We start from the raw sequence: 20,765 nt of genomic DNA on the forward strand, positions 1-20,765 counted from the left end.
AAATGGTGGGAGGGAATGTCTCCTGGGGACCCCCACTCGGGATTTGGGTGGCCAGCTTCAAACCAGATCAGCCCTTCTTGCTCTGGTTTCTTGGGGCAGAGGCTGGGACCCTACCTGCTCTCCATACTCAGATCCCTTTAGCCCCCATCCATGGCCTGGGGTGGAAGGAGGGTCGTTCTGTCCTTTTTATTTAGAGACTCTTTGCTCAATCAGTCATTGACTTGCAGGAAAATTTCTTAGGAGACCAAAAAGGACAAATCGTATATTTCAGCCTGTGTGATAAGCTGGCCTCTGCATGGCTCACCCAGCGCAGGGCCCTTTCTGCCCAGATGGCTGCAGTAGTTTCCAAGCCTGTTTGTATCTGCTGTGGTTCCCTGCAATATCACCACCTCCCCGCCAAAACCCACAGAGGCCAACACAACCCTCCACCCCTTCACAACCTTGGCCTCTCAGGCCCTTGCCTCTGTGCCTGCCCCTGGCCTCCCTAACCTGGCCTCCTTTTAGGTGCTTGAATGCGGCCTGCTGCCTCCTGCCCCACCGCTTTCGCAAGCGCAGTTTCTGCTGCCCGGAAGCCTCCTTCCTCCTGCTTTACGTCCTTCCCTCCTGCTTTACGTCCTTCCCTCCTGCTTTACCTCCTTCCCTCCTTGCTTTACCTCCTTCCCTCCTGCTTTACCTCCTTCCCTCCTGCTTTACCTCCTTCCCTCCAACCATCTTGAGATACCAGCTTGGGCAGCGGGGTCGTCCTCAGGGATGCTCATCCGCTGCCAACCCTAGGCTGAGTCCAGAGTTCTGCTCTCATTCTTTAGGGAAACTTCCTTGGTTGGACTGTAGAGTCATCACGTGACGTGGGTCAACTGGACTTAAGTTCAGGGAGGGGGTGGGTGGGGGTGGGGTGGAAGGGGCATCCAGGGTCCATAGGAGATATTCTCTCAAAGTGGAAGCTTTTTAATGACACTTATTGAGCGCTCACTGTTTGCAGGTGTGGGGCTGATTAACCCTCACAACAACCCTGAAAGGGAGGGGCTTTTATTGTCTCCATTGTACGGAGGAGGAGGTGGAGGACAGCTGGCTCGTGCCTGGTAACTAAAAGGTTGTCAAGGTCACAGACTTCCAAGGAGGAGGGCGGAAGCAAAACCATAGAGAGGGCTGTCAGATGGAGGTGCCTTTTCCAAACAGCAAGTCACCCGCCCTCCCACCTAGTGCTTGACAGAGTGTATTAGCATGGCTAGCACCGCACTCTACGCGTTCTTCTGCATCTGCTTCCCACGTGTGTAATTAATCTTGGAGCATCTTCCCATGTCAGTAGAGAGATGGTCTTCTTGCTCATTATCTACTCCAATGTCTTTTCTGGGAGAGAACGACTGGAAACAACCCAAATGCCCTTGTAAGGGCAAATACAAATAAAAACATTTCTTTCTGGTGCCAAAAAGGGAAAGAGACATCCCCACTCCCTTTTCTTGAGCATTTAATTTAGAAAACATAAATTCTTTCTCTGCTCCTTTTTGCATGTATGCGAGGCTTTTAAAAAAGCTGAATGAGCCTCTTGCCAGTTTTACCACACAAGGGAACCCTCTGTTTGCAATGTAAATATCAGGAAGCCACACCCCTATCACCCAGTCTCCGGAGCGTAGGAGCTTAACTCAGGGTTTGGCTCCAAGTTGCGAAGACACCTCCTTTCATAAAGATATGAGTTCTTCTTTCCTGTGGTTAAGGACAATTAGCTAACACAGAGAGCCACCCCAATCACCAGCTGAGTTCAGAATGACAAACCATGTTATCTACTTCTCTTACTTGAGGTTATCATTTGAGAACCTGGATGTAATAGGTTGTGTCTACTGGACTATATAGAAGGGTAGAGTTTCTGCTTGTGCAGTCTCTTTAGCAGACTGTCTGTGATGTGCACCACAATCAGGTTGAACATATATTCAATAGTAAAACTATTTTCTTTCTTTTCTAATTTTGTGGAGAGGTTTTTGGGGTTGGCGGGAGATTTAGTGTTTAATTTTGTCTCCAACACCTTCAAATGTCTTTCTACAGAGGGCAGTCACGACAAAGAACAAGAAGGCTCTCTGCATTTTCACTGTTGCTTGAAAGTGCAAAGGACACAGCAGTTTACTACTTTTTATGTAAAAAGGCTCTATGTTTGAATTTGCTTACATTTGCATAATCTCTGGAAGAGTAAACAGGGAACAAATAAAAGTGCTCATGTATGTGTTAAGGGGAACTGGGCAGAGGGGGGAGTGGACAGGGATGGAATTTTTTTGCTGAACATCATTTTGTATTTTCTGACTTTTGAAACATGTGACTATATTATTTATTCAAAATTAAAAAGGAAGGGTGGTGGCAAGCAAACAAAACAAACCTCTGAAGCAAAGAAGTGCCAGGACCAGACATTCTCTAAGCCCTTGATTCTGTTTATTTCTGAGCTCAGCCTTGACCTTAGAACCAACTGAAAGCTGATTATATTGAAACTTTTATTTTGGTGTTCATGCTGGACGTTTTCTTGGAAGGCAGACCTTAGTGTAAAAGCAGGGAATGTCTTTATTTAAAAAAAGAAAAACAAAAAGTAAAACCAAAAAACTATCAGGTAGCTAACATACTCTTCCCCACTCTCCTCCTCCCCCCAGTTCAGTGTCGGCCGGTGAATGCGGTGGGGGGGACTCACGTTCAGAGTCTTGCTGTGGCCCCTCCGCCCCAATCCTCTCTCTGCCTCTTAGGAAGTCACTTAATCTCCAAGGAGTGGGCCTTCCTGGGTCAGCAGGGGTGACAGGAAGGGGTGCATGGGGTGCAATGTTCCTCCATACTGGGAATTGGGAAGCCAAGGTGCCTGAGATTCCACCGTTAGCCATCTGTCTTCTAGAAGCTTCTCTGAGACGATGGGGGAAAAAGGATATGGGGAAGGGGTCATCTCACAACGCCTCTGGCCACTTCTAGGCTTTGTAGATTGTCACTCCTGTTAGTACTGTTGGGCGTCAGATCAGGATGTGCTGGGTGCTTCTGCATTTTATCCCTGGGCCAAACCTATGAAGTAGGTGTTATTTATTATAATCCCCATTTTATGGATGAAGAAACAGAGGGATAGAGCAATCAAGTGACTTCCCCAAGGTCACATAGCTTATAATGGGCAGCTCAACCTCCCAGCTGTTCCGCTTCTAACATCCTCCAGCAGGGTGCTGCAAATCAGTTAAAAAGCTCTGCCTCCTAGCTCCCTACCACTGGCTCTGCGACCTTGGGCACACGCCTTGCCTCGAGGGGTCCCAGTTTCCGGGTGTTAGTAATGGGGGCGGGGCCTTATGATGGACCACGTCACTTCAGTTGGCCTAGGTGGAGCACTGCAGGCTGCAGAAGTCAGCGGATGAGAAGAGCCTCAACACGTTGACCAGTGGGAACATGATAAGCGCTCCGAGGAGCGAGCCCAGCTGCACCGCCGCCCCGCACCACAACAGGGCGCTGCGGCTACGGTCACGCAGGATCACGCCCAGCATCACCTTGACATAGCTCAGACAGCCAATGAACAGCACCCACGAAGCCACCTGCGGGGATTGGTTGGGAGAGACTCAGCAGTGAAGGTAACTTTGCGGCGAGCCCCAAGGGCGAAGGGCGCTTCTAGGGTGACTGAACAGGGCTAAGGGGACCCCATGGAATAACCTCTAAGTTCAAGGAGAGCCTTTTGCGGGTGACTCTGCTGGACTACTGGGGCCCCCTGAGTTGACCTCCCCAAGGACAAAGGAGAGCCCAATAGCTTTTCTGTCTCATGATCAAGTCAAGGGCAACTAAGAGAAGGCCACGCTGACATACACATAGTGGAAAGAGTGTGGCATTCAGGGGAGAAGCTGGACTGTCACCTTGGACCAGCCAACTCACCTTCTTAAGCCTCTGTTTCCAAATAAGAAGCATCCCTCCCCTTCCCCCCAACCTTGGGCTTCCTGAGTGAGTAACCACAAAGACTTTGGTCAAGAGAAGGGGCTATACTCTCGACCTCCCAGGCCTTGGCTAGCTGGGGGGCGGGAGGCGGACAGCTCCACAGGCCAGATACTTACGATGAGGACTTCTCCACCCCAGTGGCCCTGCATGAGGGGGCAGGGGCTCATCACGGCCATGGCCATGTTGTAGGCCCCAAAGCCGGTCCCGAGCACTGTAAGGACCCCCAGGAATGGCAGAGACCTAGGACAGAGCGGGGGGTGGGACGTGAATAGAGGAGGTGAGTAGCCTGACCTCTGCCCCTCCTCCCCCACCCTGCCCAAGCCCCAGGGGGCCACAGGGAGTGGTCAGAGTCTCCAGGCTTAGAGGTTAGACCCATGTGGAAACTTCCAGGCTACCCAGTTCAAGTGGATCAGCGAGGTTCCTGGGGTCAAGGCTGGCCTAAGTCATCCTGAGTGTTAACAGCAGGGCCCAGCATCCCAGCAGGAAAAACAGAACAGACTCTAGTGCTACATGAGCCTGGTTCAAATCTCAGTTCCACCTGCAGGACTGGTCCCTAAGCCTCAGTTTCCTCGCCTGCGTAAGGAGCCTTGTGGGGCTGGGGAGCAGAGTGTGCAGGGCCTGGCCCTGGCTGTGGGCCCACCTGCTACCATCTGCGGCCATTTCCTGCTGTGATGCTCCCCAGCCCAGCCAGGAAGCTGCACTGATGAGCGGGAGGCTTGGATCATGTTCCTGGCACTGCAGGGTGTGTGCTGTGCGACCTCGGGTGACCCTTCTCCCTCCAGCCTCAGCTACCTTGTCTACAACGTGAGGTTTGCACGATCTGGGGGTCCTGGTGGCTGGCTTAGAGGCACTACACTGGTGGCCTTCCATGTAGGCCCTCGGTCTGACCACTGAGGACACCATCCTTCATTTGAGGCCTTTTCCCTGGGGTCTCCCTGGCCACATTCTTCAGAACACTGACAGGTATGCACCCCTAGGTGACAGTGGAGGGGCTGCCCTGCCTCTAAGGACTCATTCTGCTTCAAGATTCTTGAATTCTGAGACTCTCAGACTCTGTATTTCTAACATTCTGGGTGTCTCAGCATCCACAGGTCTGTGGCCTCTGGTCCTGCTCCCTGAGAAATCTCCAGCTTCCCTCCACAGTTTTTAAACCTCAAGGGAGAAAAATCAGCTTTCTGGCAAAGTGACATCTTCTGTCCAGCTCTCCTGTCCTCATTACTCCTCCTTCCCGGGCTGGGGGGTGGGGGGTGGGCAGGGCTGAGAGGCTGTGAGGCCAGGCAGGGCAGAGGAGCACGTGGGAGGCAGGGACACCTAAAGTTTCACAACCCCAAGGTGGGTGTTTCTCCTGTGCGGATCCGAAGTCCCTACATCAGAACCACTTAGGTTGCTTATTAAAATTTGAAATTGGGACTTCCCTGATGGCACAGTGGTTAAGAATCTGCCTGCCAATGCAGGGGACACGGGTTCAAGCCCTGGTCTGGGAAGATTCCACATGCCGCGGAGCAACTAAGCCCGTGCGCCACAGCTACTGAGCCTGCGCTCTAGAGCCCTCGAGCCACAGCTACTGAAGCCCGCACGCCTAGAGCCCGTGCTCCGCAACAAGAGAAGCCACCGCAATGAGAAGCCCGCGCACACCGCAACGAAGAGCAGCCCCCGCTTCGCCGCAACTAGAGAAAGCCCGTGCGCAGCAACGAAGACCCAACACAGCCATAAATAAATAAATATTTATATTTAAAAAAATTTGAAATCTAGGCTGGATCAATCTGCATTTTATCAATTTGCCCAGCCATTCTTCTAGAACTGCAGCTGTAAGGGAGCCGGCATGGGCCGGAGGCAGGAGGGCAGGGCTGAGATCCTCGGAATTAGACCACGGCAGACCCTTTCTCCAAGCCTCAGGGTTTCCATTTGCAAATGGGAACCTCACTTCCTGCTTGCTCCTCCACATGGGCCAATGGCGGTGATGGTGGACCTGACATGTGCCACTGCTGTAAAAGCTTTACCAAATTAGCTCGTCTTATGTTCCCAGCAACCTAGGAAGAAGATCTATTATTATCCCCGTTTTCTAGATTCCTGAGGCACAGAGAGGTGGAGTGACTTGTCCAGTATCACAAAGCTAGTAAGTGGCAGAGCCGGGATTTGAACCCAGGCAGTTGAGCCACAGAAACCATATTCTTAACCGCTACACATCCAGCCTGATAGGTGGGTGTGGGATTCTGGGTTCTGACATGAAGTGTGCCCCCAAGCAGAGTTCTCCAGGGCCAGGTGGGGGTAGACCTGTTAGGCAGAAACATGGAGAGGAAGCAGGCGAGAGGGTTGGCCATGGAGCTGAGGGTGGCGGACAGGTGGTAGGCCACGGGCCCATAGGACAGGCAGGAGTAGGTCTGCACGGAGGGTAGCACGCCGTTGGTGAGCGCATTCACAAAGGCCACCAGGATGTAGATGAAGGTCAGGTGGGCCAGGTGCTGGGGGGCTGTCTTCTCCTCCAGAGGCTCCTGGCCCTTGACGCTGTCCTCCGGGCCTGGGGGGCCCAGGTCCTTCCCTTCCTGCGGCCGGATGGAGTGGAGGGTGACCTGAGAGGTGAGGAGGTCTTCTATGGAAGCTTCCCAGCGCCTGGGTTGACGCTGGAGGAAAAAGAAAGCAATGAGGCAGCAGGCCATCATGAAGGAGAGCAGGAGGAAGAAGACGAAGGGCGAGAAGGTGGCGGGGAGGTAGTGGCTTTCCAGGTGGACCATGGATGGTGCCGTCCTAGCGAGCTCAGACACCAAAGCGCTGCTAGCTCCCTGGGAAAGACAAAACAAGGGTCAGTCGGATCCCTGGGTGATGTCAGGGCACAGGTAACAACACAATTAATGGTGACAATACAGGCACACCTTGCTTTATTGTGCTTCACTTTGTTACACTTCGTGGATGTTGCATTGTGTGTGTGTGTGTGTGTATACAAACTGAGGTTTTGCGGCAACCCTACATCGAGCAAGTCTATTGGTGCCATTTTCCCAACAGCATTTGTTCACTTTGTATCTCTGGGTCACAATTTGGTAATTCTCGAAATATTTCAAACCCTCCACTAACAAAAAGATTACGACCCGCTGAAGGCTCAGATGGTGGTTAGCATTTTTTAGCAATAAAGTATTTTTAAATTAAGGTATGTACATTGTTGTTTTAGACATAATGCTACTGTACACTTAATAGACTACATATAGTGGTAAACATAACTTTTATATGCACTGGGAAACCAAAAAAAATTTGTGTGACTCTCTTTATTGCAATATTGCTTTATTGCAGTGGTCCGGAACCAAACCCTCAATTATCTCCAAGGTCTGCCTGTATACAATAATATTAGGCATTATTATTAGTAAGTAAGTGATGGATAATAAACGCTCACACTGACTGATTGCTCACTACACAGCAGCACTGTGCACGTAGCAGCTCGTGTGCGCCTTCTGACGGCCCCGCGCAGTGGGGTCCATCACCCCTGGTTTTAGAGGGCACAGAGGTGTCAGGACGGTTTGTCTTACCTGAGGGTTCCGGGGAGTACGTGGCGAAGCCAGTGCACTTGGTTCTTTCTGACCCAGAAGCTACAGCTTCCCCCCTTACTGCCCTCCAGGGCTGGTAACCACAAATATACATGTTCAGAGGAGGGGCTGGCTGCAGACAGGAGAGCAGCCCCACCCAAAGGCGCCCTGTGGCGACTTTCCTCCAAGAGATATCATGCCTCTAGATTTATGTATGTGAAATTTCAAAAAATTTAAATGTTATCAACTAATTCAAACTCTCGAAGAAGAAAAATGCTTTCATGCTATGGTGGCCCAGGCCACTGGTTTGCAAACATGGCTGTACTGCGGTGGTTTGGATGGTGTTAGGTGTATATACTGTCCAATATCCAGTGAGGAAGTTTGATGTTGTAACAGCACGAGGTATTGAAGCAACGTCTAAAGTCTATGGTTCTCAGCCCTGTCTGTACATTAGTGACAGCTGGGGAATTCTGAATACATACACATTTACAATCCCTTATCTGCAATTCTGAAATCCAGAAAGCTCAAAAAGCCAGAATTTTTCTGTGTCTCATTTGACAGCAACACTTGAGCTGGATATGAGTCTATTTACAGCCTTCCTCTGCCTACTGGGCATGAATGCCCCGGGCTGTGGGCAGCGGGGGTCACTGTGCTGCACTGCTGGGTCACAGGCCCTGTCCCAGACTTGGGGTAAGTGTGTTCTAAAATCTGAAGCTCCAGATTCCAAAACACACCTGACCCCAAGGATTTCAGGGATGGGGGTGAGGGGGTGCCCGCTGGCATAGGTCTCAGCAGCTCCCCCGGGGGCTCTAAAGTGCCGCCAGGTCAAGAACACTGGTCCACCCAACATCTAGGAGACACCAGCCCTCCGTAGGACCTTGCTTATGACCAAGAACAGAGCTGCAACAGCTCTGGGTAATGCCAGGTACCTGTGGGCTGTCCATGTTCCTGGTGGTCTCAGGGATCGGGGTGGTGTCTGGTGTCTCAGTGATGTTGACACAGGTGGTGAGACCCGAGCCCTGCGCGAGAGCCACCAGGGCAGGCAGGAGGCCGCTGAGTCCTTCACCCACAAAGAAGGTGGTGAGGTAGTGGGTGGGCAGCCTGCTCATGAAGGGCAGGAAGGTGACGGAGGAGGTGCAGTCCACCAGGGCCAGGAAGAAGGTGAGGACCAGAAAGGCGATGCTGTGGTGGCTGCCCAGCACCCAGGAGGTGACATTCCAGAGGAAGGCGAAGAGGGTGCAGGCGATGGTGCCCACCCCCAGCACAGTGAAGATGATAGGCACCTCGGAAAGGCAGCCGGCTTGGAAGTGATGGAGTAGGGTGACCAGCAGGGGGCCGACGTTGGCCAGCTGGATGATAACTGTGAGGTAGGAGGGCAGGTACCAGCCCTCGGGCAGCTCCGTTACCAGCAGGGGCAGCTCTACCCAGAGCCCGTTGATGGCCACCCAGGAGCCCATCCCGAAGGTACAGACCAGCAGGTGTATCAGGAAGGCCATGGTGACGTCTGCCCTGGGCCGGAGGCTGCTGCCTCCACAGATCAACCTGCAGTGTTTGATGGAGAAAAATACTAGGTGAGCAAAGTCAGGTTCACCATCTAGCAAAGACTGTGCTTCTGGGCCCTCCCCACGAACAAGGTGGCTTTTTATTAGCAGAAAACATGGACAAATTCCTTTATAAGTAAGCTTCCAGTGGGGAAGGCTTTCCTAATCATGACTTGTAAATCCAGAGACTACAAAAGAAAAATTTGATACTTTCAACTGCATAAATCTTAGAACACACAAAAGCAAGAAAACCAACAAAACAGCCTCTGCAAAAATGCCAAAAAATACCAACAACAAGATCAAAAGACAGATGACATCCTGGGTGAAAATACTGCAATGTAAATCACAGACAGAAGATTTATCTTCCTAATGTATAAAGAGTTTTTATAGATTAAGAACAAAAAGACCCAATAGAGAAGTAGACAAAGGATATGAACAGTTCAGAGGAAAAAGTACAAAGAAGTCTTAGACATATGAAAAGATTACCTTCATTCACCATGGGAAATGTCAATTAACAATGACTCCAAGGTGCCACTTCGCACTGTGAGATTGTCCCAAAGGCAATGTTTACCTGCCCTGGACAAAATGATGTATGTACGAGGTTATTATTTCTTGCGGCCCTGTTGGTAATAGCAAAACATGGGAGACAACCTCCCTGCCACCCACAGAAGAGGGGCTAGTGGAAGGGATGGTTGCCTCTTGGAATAGCACACACCTGTTACAAGGAGAGGGATGCAGGAGAGCTCACTGGCTGATAGGATAACGACAGGCCTCGAGGCCGAGCTGATAAGTGAACAACATCAAGGTAGGTAGACAGGAGAAAAGGAGGAAGAATATGTTCTCTTTGCTTGTATTTGCACAAAGCAGCCCTTGAAGGACACATAGAAACTGCTGGGATGTTCAGCACCTCAGTATAGATCTTTTTATATAATTTAGATTTGTGAACCATGTAAACGTACTATCTGGGGACTTCCCTGGTGGTCCAGTGGTAAAGAATCCACCTTCCAACGCAGGGGACGTGGGTTTGATCCCTGGTCGGGGAGCTAAGATCCCACATGCCGTGGGGCAATTAAGCTAACGCACTACAACAACTGAGCCCGCACACCTCAACTAGAGACAGAAAACCCGCACGCCACAACTAGAGAGAAGCCTACATGCTGCAACGAAGAGGCTGCATCCCACAATGAAGACCCGATGCGGCCAAAACAAAAAAATAAAATAAATATTTTAAAAAGTCAGGATCATTGTCAAAAAAACATACTACCTGTTACAAAAATAAGGTTATCTGATATAAAATTGCAGTCTGGAGTTTTTCTCCTCAAATTATAGAGCTCCCTCTCTGGACAGGCCCTGGGAGACTGCCTGACTGTAGCCCCCCTGGAACCATTCTGTGATCTGTTTACCACCTTCCCAGTTACCTGTGTCATACCACCTGTGCAGTTACCCTCAGTCTAAGGAAAAATATTGGAGAGGCTTTGTCAACTGAAAAAAAAAATCAGCACCGCACAACATAAGGGCAGTGAGTTTCAGTTTTTATTCAGGGGTCTTACTGAGGACTACAGCCTCAGATAGCTCTGAGGAACTGCTCGGGAGAGGTAGGGGAAGAGCCAGGATATGTAGGAATTTCTTGGCTGGGAAATACACGTAGTCATGCATACATCTTGGTAAAAGATCACACACAAACACACACAAACCCAGATAGCTCAAGCTAATGATTTTAGTATTTTTCTATGGGCAGGACGATGCAAGATTGCTGGGTCATTGAAATTCTTCCTTAGATATGCATCTTAACTGTCTAGGGGCTCTATATCCAAAACAGAATGCTTCATGCTGTTTTTCCATCCTGAATTCCCCCCAGGGAGCCCTGTCCGTGGTCAACTTCTGTGGGTTGCAACTAGATCCTTGTAGAGCTGGAATGTCAGACAACATTCTTTGTTTACAGCTTTGAGTGAGACTCTGGAGCCAGCTGCCTGGACTTGAACACAGCTCTGCCTCTTAACTGGATGATTTTGGACAACTGAGTTTGCCTCTGTGCCTCATTTCCCCCCACTGTAAATAGAGGGCAATGATAGTATCGACCTCATGGTTTGTAATGAGATGCAATGTGTTAATGAGTATGTGTCGTCTCAGTGCCTGCCGCACAGAAAACGCTCACTAAGGGTTAGCTGTTTTTGCTATGGTGCAACGCCAGGTTTGGTGACAATTATTTTTTTCTAATTTGCATGCAAATTAACATATGACTATTAAAATTAATAAAGGAAAAAAAGTTCCCCATGAGGTACCACCTGAAATACTGGTGGCACATGCACCATTTTGGAAAGAGATGTTGATTGGGCCAATCACCTCCTTTTACCGATGGGAAAAGGGGTAGGGTCTGCAGGGGTGTAGGGGCTCTGCTGAGGCTGGTGATGGGATTTGGAGCAGGGTCCCCTGCAGCACTTGGCTCCGCCTATCTCTCCTCATGACGCTAATCTCGGTTCTGCTCAATTCACATGGTCAGCCTTTAACTCCTTTTCTCTCTTTTAGAACCCGCAGGGGCAGCCCTGTGGCTACGCCCCACCCAGGAAGCTCCCCTCCAGGTTCCCACATACAGAACTGACTCTCCAGGTCCAGACTCCTTTCCTCCTTCCTCCTTGGAGGGAACACAATCCTCGGGCTGCCACCTCTTCCTCTCTGGGAGGCAGAATGCAGAATGCAGCCCGACTTGCTTTCAGTCCCACTTCACCACCTCCTGTCTGGGAGCCTTAGGTGAGTCACTAAGCTCCATTTCCTCACCTGCGAAGCTGGCCCACTAACAGCCCAGGACAGGCCTGGTTCTGGGCATGCCCAGAGGACCCATGGAAAGAGGGCAAAATTCTGCCTTCGCCTGTGCAGTGCTCCTTGCCTGGGGCGCCATCCCCCTCCCGTCCATATCCCAGATTTCTGCAGGACCCTACCCCCCAGGAAACCTCATCTGGCTGCCCAGCCCTGGGACCCAGGACCCTCCATTTAGGGTTTTCCTGGTGTGGGTGTATGCTGGCACATTTCCCGGGGAGACTGAAGCCCCTGGAGGGCAGGGGCTGCTTTGGAATCTGGCTTTTTTTTTTTTTTCCGGTATGCGGGCCTCTCACTGTTGGGGCCTCTCCAGTTGCGGAGCACAGGCTCCGGACGCGCAGGCTCAGTGGCCATGGCTCAAGGGCCCAGCCGCTCCGCGGCATGTGGGATCCTCCTGGACCAGGGCACAAACCCGTGTCCCCTGCATCGGCAGGCGGACCCTCAACCACTGCGCCACCAGGGAAGCCCTGGAATCTGGCATTTTGACTGCAGAAGAGCCTTTACAGATGACCTAGCTCCGGATTTGTAAACTGGTAACTCACTGGCCGCAGGCGAGCAGCAGATGTATTATTTTGATGTGTGGCATGTTGTAAATAATTAGTTACTGAAATCCACAAGTCAGGAAGGAGGTGGCATACAAAACTCAGGATTTCTGGCTTCTTGGGAATATTCTGGAAGACCACACCAGGACAATGTGCCCACATGGCAACAATCACCCTTGGCCCTCTGTAACTTAGGGTACCTGCCTGGGCCCCTCCAGGCCCGGTAGACACTGCAACCCCTGATCAAGCCTAGCCCTTATTTCTGAGAGCAAGATGTGGCTTGCCCAGGATCCCCCACTAGTTGGGGGCAAAATGGGGGCTGGGATCCAACCTTGGGCCTCTCAGTACTGGACTCCGGGCACTGACTCCAGCCACCTGGAGGCAGACGCCTGGGCTCAAATTGCAGCTTCAACCCTGCGCAAACAACTTAACCTCTGCTATCTGATTCCTCTTGTGCAAAATGGGAGGGTCCCAGTACCAACATCAGAATTGTTAGGACCATGAACTTGCAAAATACTAGCATGATGCCTGACACAGAGTAAGTGCTCAATAAACATGAATGATCATGATTACGATTTCAGCAAACATGTCAATTGCATTTAAAAACACACAATTTTCCTGAGCACACTTCTAGATACCACAACACACATAATTCCTGATGGCAAAATTTTGTCATCACTTCCCCCTAAAACAATCGACCCGGGATTATTAGTCACCTACTTTGTGCCCAGTGCTGTGAGGGATGCAGGCAGAAAAGTCACAGGGGCTATGCCCAGAGAAAAGTGTGAGGAAGAGGTGTGTGGGCTGCAGGACCCAGATGCATCATGGGCCAAAGCAGGCAGAGTTGCAGGTAGAGGGGAGGGTGCAGTGGCTGGGACTGGATGGAAAGGCAGGGTTTCCCGCCTGCTGGGAAAACTAGTAAAGTAGTCTTGTTCAGGCTTCAGAGGCAGAAGTAGGCCTCTGACTGTCTTGTGACCCTGCCTCGACTGGCTGCGTGCCTGTTTACACACTTAACAATTGTTACTAACTAGTCAGGCGGCACTTACCATAAGAAAGGGAGTGGGTCTTGGAATTTCTTGAGCCCTGGGGACTTGGCCAGTCCCCTGCGGTCTGGAAAATCTTGTGACTCACATGGTGAAATCAGACAGCATTGTTACAATTGAACCAGAGCTGCATTTTTGCACGCAAACAGATGATATCAGTTTGCGGCCACGCACTGCCCGAGACCCTTCCCAACTGGGACTTCAGACTGCTGTTACTCGGGACTTCCCAGCTGCTGTTTGAACCTGGATGAAGGTGTTGGCCCAATCTGGTGATGTATACTCGGTTATATCTAATACTTTTATTCATCCCCTTCTAATGACTGTATATTGAAATTATGTTAAATAATCTTCTATTAAAGAAATTAATTAAATCTGTTCAGTTGTGTGAGACGAGTGGTTATTTTGCCAGCGAATCCAACGAACCTTGAAACTGAAAGCAGGCTTTCGGCAATACACCACCCTACCTTGGCCAAGGCAGGTAACTCAATGGCTGCAAAACAGGGGCTGTCCTGCCCTGGAGGATCAGTGGAGTGGAGGAGGGAGAGAACCTTTTCCAAAAGCCAGCAATTCATTGCAGCTTCTCGGCTGCCCAAAGTACTGTCCAAGTAGACCCAGAAATAGGTGCTGCCTGCCCACTCCCACCTGAGACCAGGATCTGGTATAAAGCAGGCAGAATCCCACTGGAAAAAAGCTGACCCACGTCAGTTAAGGTAGAGTTCTGCCTAGGATTGGTGAAACAATACAGAAGGAAAGAAAAGGTAGAGCATTGTATGATATTCCAAGGCTGAGGCTACTAGCTGCTTCCCACTGGCCACTCTTCCTTCTTCCTTAGTTATTACTGAGACCAGATTTTTGGTTGGGCAAATGGCCACTGAGCTAAAGGACTACATTTCCCAGCTTCCCTTGTAGCTGGACGTGACCATCCAATCAAGACCAGGCCAACGAAGTTGGAAGCGACTTTGGAAGTCTCCTTAAAGGGAGTGTGCCCTTCTGTTCTTCCTTATCCTGCTGTCTAGAATTCAAATGTGGTAGCCCGAACGCCAGCAGCCATTTTGCACAATGGAAGATGACATGGGGGCTAGATGGAGACTAGACGCCCTCAGGACTTTGTGGCCCAGAACTGCCACACCAGCCCTGTTCTGTCTGCCGTTGGACCATTTTGCTTGTTTAATGTTGTTAAGGTATAAATAAGCTTCTATCTTGCTTAAGCCACTCTTATTTTATAAATAGCAAAGCACTGGCTAAGTGTACGGAGATATATGTTCAAGGATGTATATTGACCAGTGATAGTGAAATGGAGCAGGACCCTACGGTCCTTGCCCCCATGTCCTCAGCCTGCCTTTTGTCTGTGGAAAAACTTTAGCCAAAGAATAAGTTTAATCAGAGAAGTGAGAAAATGCAGAAACAAAGGAAAATAGTCCAACAAAACTAAATAATAATAGTTTAGTCATTAAGCATAGTCAAGGACCTGTAGTTCCTTCTCAAAGGGCTATAGATAATATTCTGAGCCACACTCTATGAGCAGTCTTATAGATAGTGAAACCCCTGCCAGGTGGAGAAGTTAACTGCATGACGATCAGGATGTAGCCATGACATAAGTTGCCACAATTCCGAGAACTGGCCTCAAGAAATGGAAACAAATCAACCCTGGAACTAAAGATTAACTGTACTTAATCAGGATGACACTGGTCAGACCACTGATGATCAATTTCAAGATGACTGTCAGAGCCGACTATGCTGTTTCTGCATGTAGCCCCCTCCCTCTGTCTGTAAAAGCTCTTTTCCCCTGATTGTCGGGTCAGGGGGGGACGTCGGCCTTTGGACAGGCATCTGCCTGCCACCCCCACCACCCCGGTTGCTGGCATTCAAAATAAAGCAAACTTTCCTTTCCACCAAGCTTGCCTCTTTATTGGCTTTTGAGCTGCGAGCAGCTGGACCCCACTTCTGGTTACAATAGTAGCCAAAAACTAATGAGTACATTTATCTCATTTACTATCAAAGCCCAGCCTCAGAAACTCAGGTCCTGCCACAACTAGGATCTGATCAAAAACCAAACTCAAACAAAATTAGTTGTTGAGACACACCTTAAAGAGATACCAAAAGGAAAAGGTTAGGAGTAAATGTGGGGGCAAAGGTCTTCCAGAAAAATGCAGGGTGGGGGGAGAGAGAGGGAGAGGTAGCTCTCAATATGGAATTTGATGGCAAAAGTCAAAAGTAGGAACTGAGACCCAGAGTCATTTCATATTGATAAAGACAAATTCATAATGGAGTCAAAACAGTGGTGAATATCTATATTCTGAATAACATTCTCCAGAAGCCTCAGAAATGCTGGGAGAAAAGGACAGAAGCACAGTAAATGGTGGGGTTTTGACTCATTGTTCCAGGCCTTGAGAGCAGAAGAAGGTAAAAAATAAACAAGGATATAGAAGAGGCAATAAATGATATGCAATAAATGATATGACAGGCATATGCCTATGTCTACTAAGGAATAAGTAAATAATTAAAGGGAGGAAGCAAATTTGCAGAAGATGGTTACCTTTTATCACTTGAACAGCTATTCAACTATGAGGTCATCAAGGTGGCCAGTTACACATTGACAAATATGTAGTTTTCCTGAATAGAACCAGTTAGAAAATAAGACTTCTATTGGGTAGTCATTTAGGAAAAATAAATAAAGCTGGACCTCATTCTTATCTCTTACTCAGCCCCCACCCCCACCAAAAAAAAAATCAATTTTAGCTGGATCAAATGTTTAAATATTTTTTAAATTAAAAAAAATCATAAAAATACTCCAAAGAACATATAGGCAGAGGGAACAGCTTGTGCAAAAGTCCTGGGGCAGGAATGAACCTAGGCCAGTGTGGCTGGAACAGTGGGCTTAAAGGGGAGAAGAGGGCAGACAGGGGAGATAAGGAACCTAAATTTCATTTATGTGCAATGGGTCCCATGCACTGAGAGCCTAAATCCCCACGGCCCACAGAGCTTTCTCTGGGTCCTTAGGAAGGTGCCACCACAGCTGCGAGGGAACTGATTTGGCTCTGCAAGTTTCTGTTTCTTCACCTGGAAAAAAGTCACAGTGGTGTAAGGTCCAGCACGACCCATCTCCTTTGTGGTTCCCCTGCCTTGGCTTACTCCCAGCCAGCCACACCAAGTGCCATGTGCTCCTGGACCCCGGCGACACAGCCATCAATGGCAGTGGATGGGGGATGCCCTAGGCAGAGGGACTTGCCTGTGCAGAGGCCCCGTTTCTTCAGAGATCTAAGGAGTGGCTCAGAGTGTGTTGGGGATATTGTTTAAAAGTGCACATCTCTGTTATCTGTTTTTTCTACAGTGACCTTGCAGTTCTTGTTCATTCATTTATCCAGTATTTATTGGATACTTGGTGTGTGCTGGACACAACCTCTGCTCTCAGGAAAGTGTGGGAAGAAACAGTCACTAAGCATAGTAGGAACACAGAGCAAGTCAGCTGGTGATAGGGCTGTGGAGGGAAGAAGCTGGCCGGGGGAGCAGGCAATCGGGAAGGGTGGCTGCAATCGTAAATGGGGTTGTCAGAGGGAACTTGAAGGAAGCCTGGGAGTGAGCCATGTCAGGGGAAAGAGTGGTGGTGGGGGAGGGCACAGCAATTGCAAAGGCCCTGGGGCAGGGTCTCACCTGTCTTGCCCCAGCCAGAAACAGGTATTGGTGTTGGAAGAACAGCCAGGAGGCCAGCGTGGCTACTACAGCAATTCCCGTAGGGAGGAATGGGCAGGTCATGTAGGGCCCTGTAGGCAAGAGTCTGGGGGTTTTCTCTGAGCTAAAATCTCCATTGCTGGACAGAGGTGGGACCAGCTCTAATTTCGTTTTTAACAGAATCATGCTGGCTGTTGTGAGGAGAATAATGGGGGGCCAGGGTGGAAGCAGGAGTGAAACTTGTTAACCCATTAGGAAGCTGGTGCAGTTCTCCAGGCAGAAAAGATAAAAACAATAACAGTAACAACAACTACAACAATGGCTGCTATTTCTTGCTGCTTGTCTTGCAGGCCTGGCGCTAAGCACTTCACACACACTATCCATCAAATCCTCTCAATAATCCTGGGACAAGCATTATAATTGTCTCCATTTAAGAGATGAGGAAACTGAGGCTCAGAGAGGGAAAGTCATTTGCCCGAGGTCACACAGCTGGTCATCTGGGAGCTGAGGTTTGAGCCCAGGCATATCTGACTGTGGACCCAGCCCCCTTAACCAGCCTGAGCAGGGTCCTGTGGGTGAGGGGGTTAGGAAGCTGCTGCAGGGGCCAAGCTGAGCAGGATCCCTTTCCACTCACCTCCAGTCTCCCCAGCACTTGGGCTAGGAAAGGGAGAAATGGGGTTCAGGCCCTGGAGAACCTGGGAGAGACTCCAAGACATATCTGTTTCCCGGGCCCCTTCAGTGCCTCTGGGAGACCAGAAACCTAAGGCTTTGAGTGAGACACTTGAGATGCCCCCACAACAGATGGGCAAACACAGGGAAGCCAGAAGGACAGCCTCAGGCAAAGGTGTCCCTTCCCTTCACATTCTTGCACGGAGAGCTGAGTCCCAGGCCCAAGGGAGTGAAGGGAGTAGAGGGTGAGGGGCCAGCACACCCTCAATGTGTGGGCTGGGCCATCTCCTCCCCCACCAGGCAGGAAGGGCCTTGTCCAGCCTTGCCCATCAGAGCCCGAGCCTCCAACCCTGCGCTCGGTCCTGCTCTCTGCTTTCTTTCTTTACAGCATCACTGGGCATCAGCTTGGGGACGGGAGCTTATCTGTGTGCTGCTCTCTCCCACGTGAGCCCGGCCCTGTCCTCTCTCCCAGTGTCCAGATGGCCACCTGGTTTGCTAAGGGCTGGGCCACCTGATCGAGCCTGCCTCAACCATGTGTGTTAAGTCGGCCAGGGCAGCCCGGGCAGTGCCAGGTGACGGCATGGGCACTGGCCACACACTGCTCCCAGAAAAGGGTCTGAGTCAATGTTGTCCCAGGTTCCAGACTCCTAGTAAGACTAGAGGGGTGGGGATGTGGTCCAGGCAGGAGCAAGATGGCTCTGAGTGGACAGAACAGGGAGACAGAGAGGGGCAAAAACAAAAAACCTAGAAGAAGAGATGGAGAGATAAAGACAGAGACTGAGACACAGAGGGACACAAAGAACCAAAAGCTAGAAGCAGAAATGGGCAGGAAGACAGAGGCACAGAGGCAGGGCAAAAGGAGGGGCTGGGATGAACAGGAGGTAGAAGCAGAGGGGGAGAGTCTGTGTGTGCTGGAGGCCCGGCCCAGGTAAGCCACCGCCCTCGTGGCTCACATCCACGTGTATCAAGAGGGCTTCACCTCTCCTCGCCATAAGCTTGGCGTTACCTTGGGCCGCATCCCATCTCAATGTTCCCATCTCACAGATGTGGGGAAACCAGGCCCAGAGAGGAAGCAGTGCTTGCCCACACCTTGTCCAACCCCTGGTCAACCAGGCCTGTGCTCACTTGGCTGTGCATCCTCAAGCCAGCTGCTCACCTTCTCTGGGTCTCTGTGTCTCCAAAGGGTCTGAGGATGCCCAGGCTTTTAGCGCTTGGCTGCCAGGGAGGAAGCAAGGAGATAACAGGACCCCAGCCAGCCAGTGGGGACTGTGAGTTCCCTTTCTCCCTCTCGCCTCTCCCAGGGCCTGGAAGGGCTTCAGGCCTCCCAAGGGGCTGACCTTGGCTGGGTTCCTCTCCCCTCAGTGCCCATCCCAACCCTCGGTCTCCGTGCCAGGCTGGTGAGATTCCGGCCCCCACCTGGTAGGAACAGCTGTCCCAATGGTGTGGAGATGCAGCCGGGTAGAGGTCAGGGGGGGCGCAGTCTTTTGGCCTGGGGAGGAGGGGTCCGGAGTCCACCCAGCCGGCTCAGGGTGCCCCAACTCCAGCCGGACCTGCGGGCCAGCGGAGGAGGAGACCCTTCTTCCCCGCTATCCCTCGGCCTCCAACCCAGCAGCTGAAATTTCCTTTCTCCACGGCCAAGGGAAAGGCCATGGGCCACCTGCTGTCCCCAGACTAGACTGGCCCCTGGTACCTGCAGCTGTGCACTTACAGGCCTGAGTCGCCCAGCTCGGCTGGCTTACCTGCTGGTCCTGTTCCCAAGTGGCTCTGCATGGGAGGGGCCAGAGGCAGCCGGTTAGTATTAACCTGTCCCCGCCCCAAGGAGGGGGAAAGGCGCGGGCAGGGTGGGCGGGGCTCACTGAGAGCCTAACTGCGTGTCTGAATCAGCCCAAGCAGCCCAATGCAGAGGATCCTGATGATTCAACTTAACAATAAAGGGCTTATTACTCAGCGCTTTAACCCCCAGAAGACAAAAGAGCTGCCCAGGCATTGGCTCCGGCCCCACCTTCGGGCCACCGTAATTCCCTTCGTGCAGGAATGGCGCCCCCTGGAGCAGAAACTCTTGGTTCAAATAGTGGTGCTTAAATAAGTCACTTGGAAAGTGGGGATAATAATAACGCCCTCCTTGTGGAGCAGAAGTCAAAACAGCCAGTGTGTGCTGAGCGGACTCTGTGCCAGGACCTGAGCTTGAGGTGCACTAATACGTTTAATCTACCACAGGCTTTTTTTTTTTTTTTTTTTTTTTTGCCGTACGCGGGCCTCTCACTGCTGTGGCCTCTCCCGCTGCGGAGCACAGGCTCCGGACGCGCAGGCTCAGCGGCCGTGGCTCACGGGCCCAGCCGCTCCGCGGCATGTGGGATCTTCCCGGACCGGGGCACGAACCCGTGTCCCCTGTATCGGCAGGCGGACTCTCAACCACTGCGCCACCAGGGAAGCCCACAGACTTTTTAAAAAAAATTTATTTTTTATTATTTATTTATTTGGCTGCGTTGAGTCTTCGTTGCTGCACGTGGGCTTTCTATAGTTGCGGTGCGCGGGCTTCTCATTGCGGTGGCTTCCCTTGTTGTGCAGCACAGGCTCTAGGCGCTCAGGCTTCAGTAGTCGTGGCACGTGGGCTCAGTAGTTGTAGCTCGTGGGCTCTAGAGCACAGGCTCAGTAGTTGTGGCCCATGGGCTTAGTTGCTCCGCGGCATGTGGGATCTTCCCAGACCAGGGCTCGAACCTGTGTCCCTTACATTGGCAGGAGGATTCTTAACCACTGCGCCACCAGGGAAGCCCTACCACAGGCTTTTGGGGAGATACAACTACTATCCCCATTTTACGAACGAGGAACCGGAGGCCCAGAGAAGTCAAGAGTCTGGCAGAGCTAGTCTCTGATATCCACGGACAAATACTACTTTGCCACATAGTAATAGTTCATATCCAATGAACGATAATAGTCCAATACCCAATTAAATCTGTCAATAATCCTTGGCAGGTGCTACTTTTATTCCCTACTTTGTAGATGGGGAAACTGAGGCTCAAAGAGGTTAAGTGACTTCCTCAAGGTGCTATA

General features: G+C 50.8%; 1 protein-coding gene across 3 annotated transcripts; it reads right to left on the reverse strand.

Annotated features, from left to right (window-relative positions):
* Positions 1 to 2,410: 2,410 nt before the first annotated feature.
* On the reverse strand, positions 2,411 to 18,923 carry SLC52A3 (solute carrier family 52 member 3). 3 transcript variants are annotated; one of them, XM_029221175.1, is made up of 6 exons: positions 18,871 to 18,923; positions 8,366 to 8,978; positions 6,199 to 6,704; positions 4,041 to 4,164; positions 3,489 to 3,533; positions 2,411 to 3,021 (listed from the first exon to the last, which is right to left on the reverse strand). In XM_029221175.1, exons 2-6 carry the CDS (start codon positions 8,930 to 8,932, stop codon positions 2,905 to 2,907), a joined length of 1,359 nt encoding a protein of 452 aa, XP_029077008.1. In that variant the 5' UTR covers positions 8,933 to 8,978; positions 18,871 to 18,923; the 3' UTR covers positions 2,411 to 2,904. The 3 variants fall into 3 exon arrangements, with proteins under 3 accessions (XP_029077008.1, XP_029077009.1, XP_029077007.1); XM_029221176.1 differs by having other exon boundaries at positions 2,411 to 3,533; positions 6,199 to 6,545; XM_029221174.1 differs by having other exon boundaries at positions 2,411 to 3,533.
* Positions 18,924 to 20,765: the final 1,842 nt, after the last annotated feature.

This window comes from Monodon monoceros, unplaced genomic scaffold (assembly GCF_005190385.1).
Source record: "Monodon monoceros isolate NGI ecotype Baffin Bay Population unplaced genomic scaffold, NGI_Narwhal_1 Super_Scaffold_13, whole genome shotgun sequence".
NCBI classification, from domain to species: domain Eukaryota; kingdom Metazoa; phylum Chordata; class Mammalia; order Artiodactyla; family Monodontidae; genus Monodon; species Monodon monoceros.

Coding starts and splice junctions, on each gene's coding strand:
- SLC52A3 (XM_029221174.1), bottom strand. CDS start 8,932: ATGGCCTTCCTGATACACCTGCTGGTCTGTACCTTCGGGATGGGCTCC. Junction 6,705..8,365: donor GGAACATGGACAGCCCACAG/GTACCTGGCATT, acceptor TGTCTTTCCCAG/GGAGCTAGCAGCGCTTTGGT. Junction 4,165..6,198: donor TCCATGTTTCTGCCTAACAG/GTCTACCCCCAC, acceptor GCTCTGTCCTAG/GTCTCTGCCATTCCTGGGGG.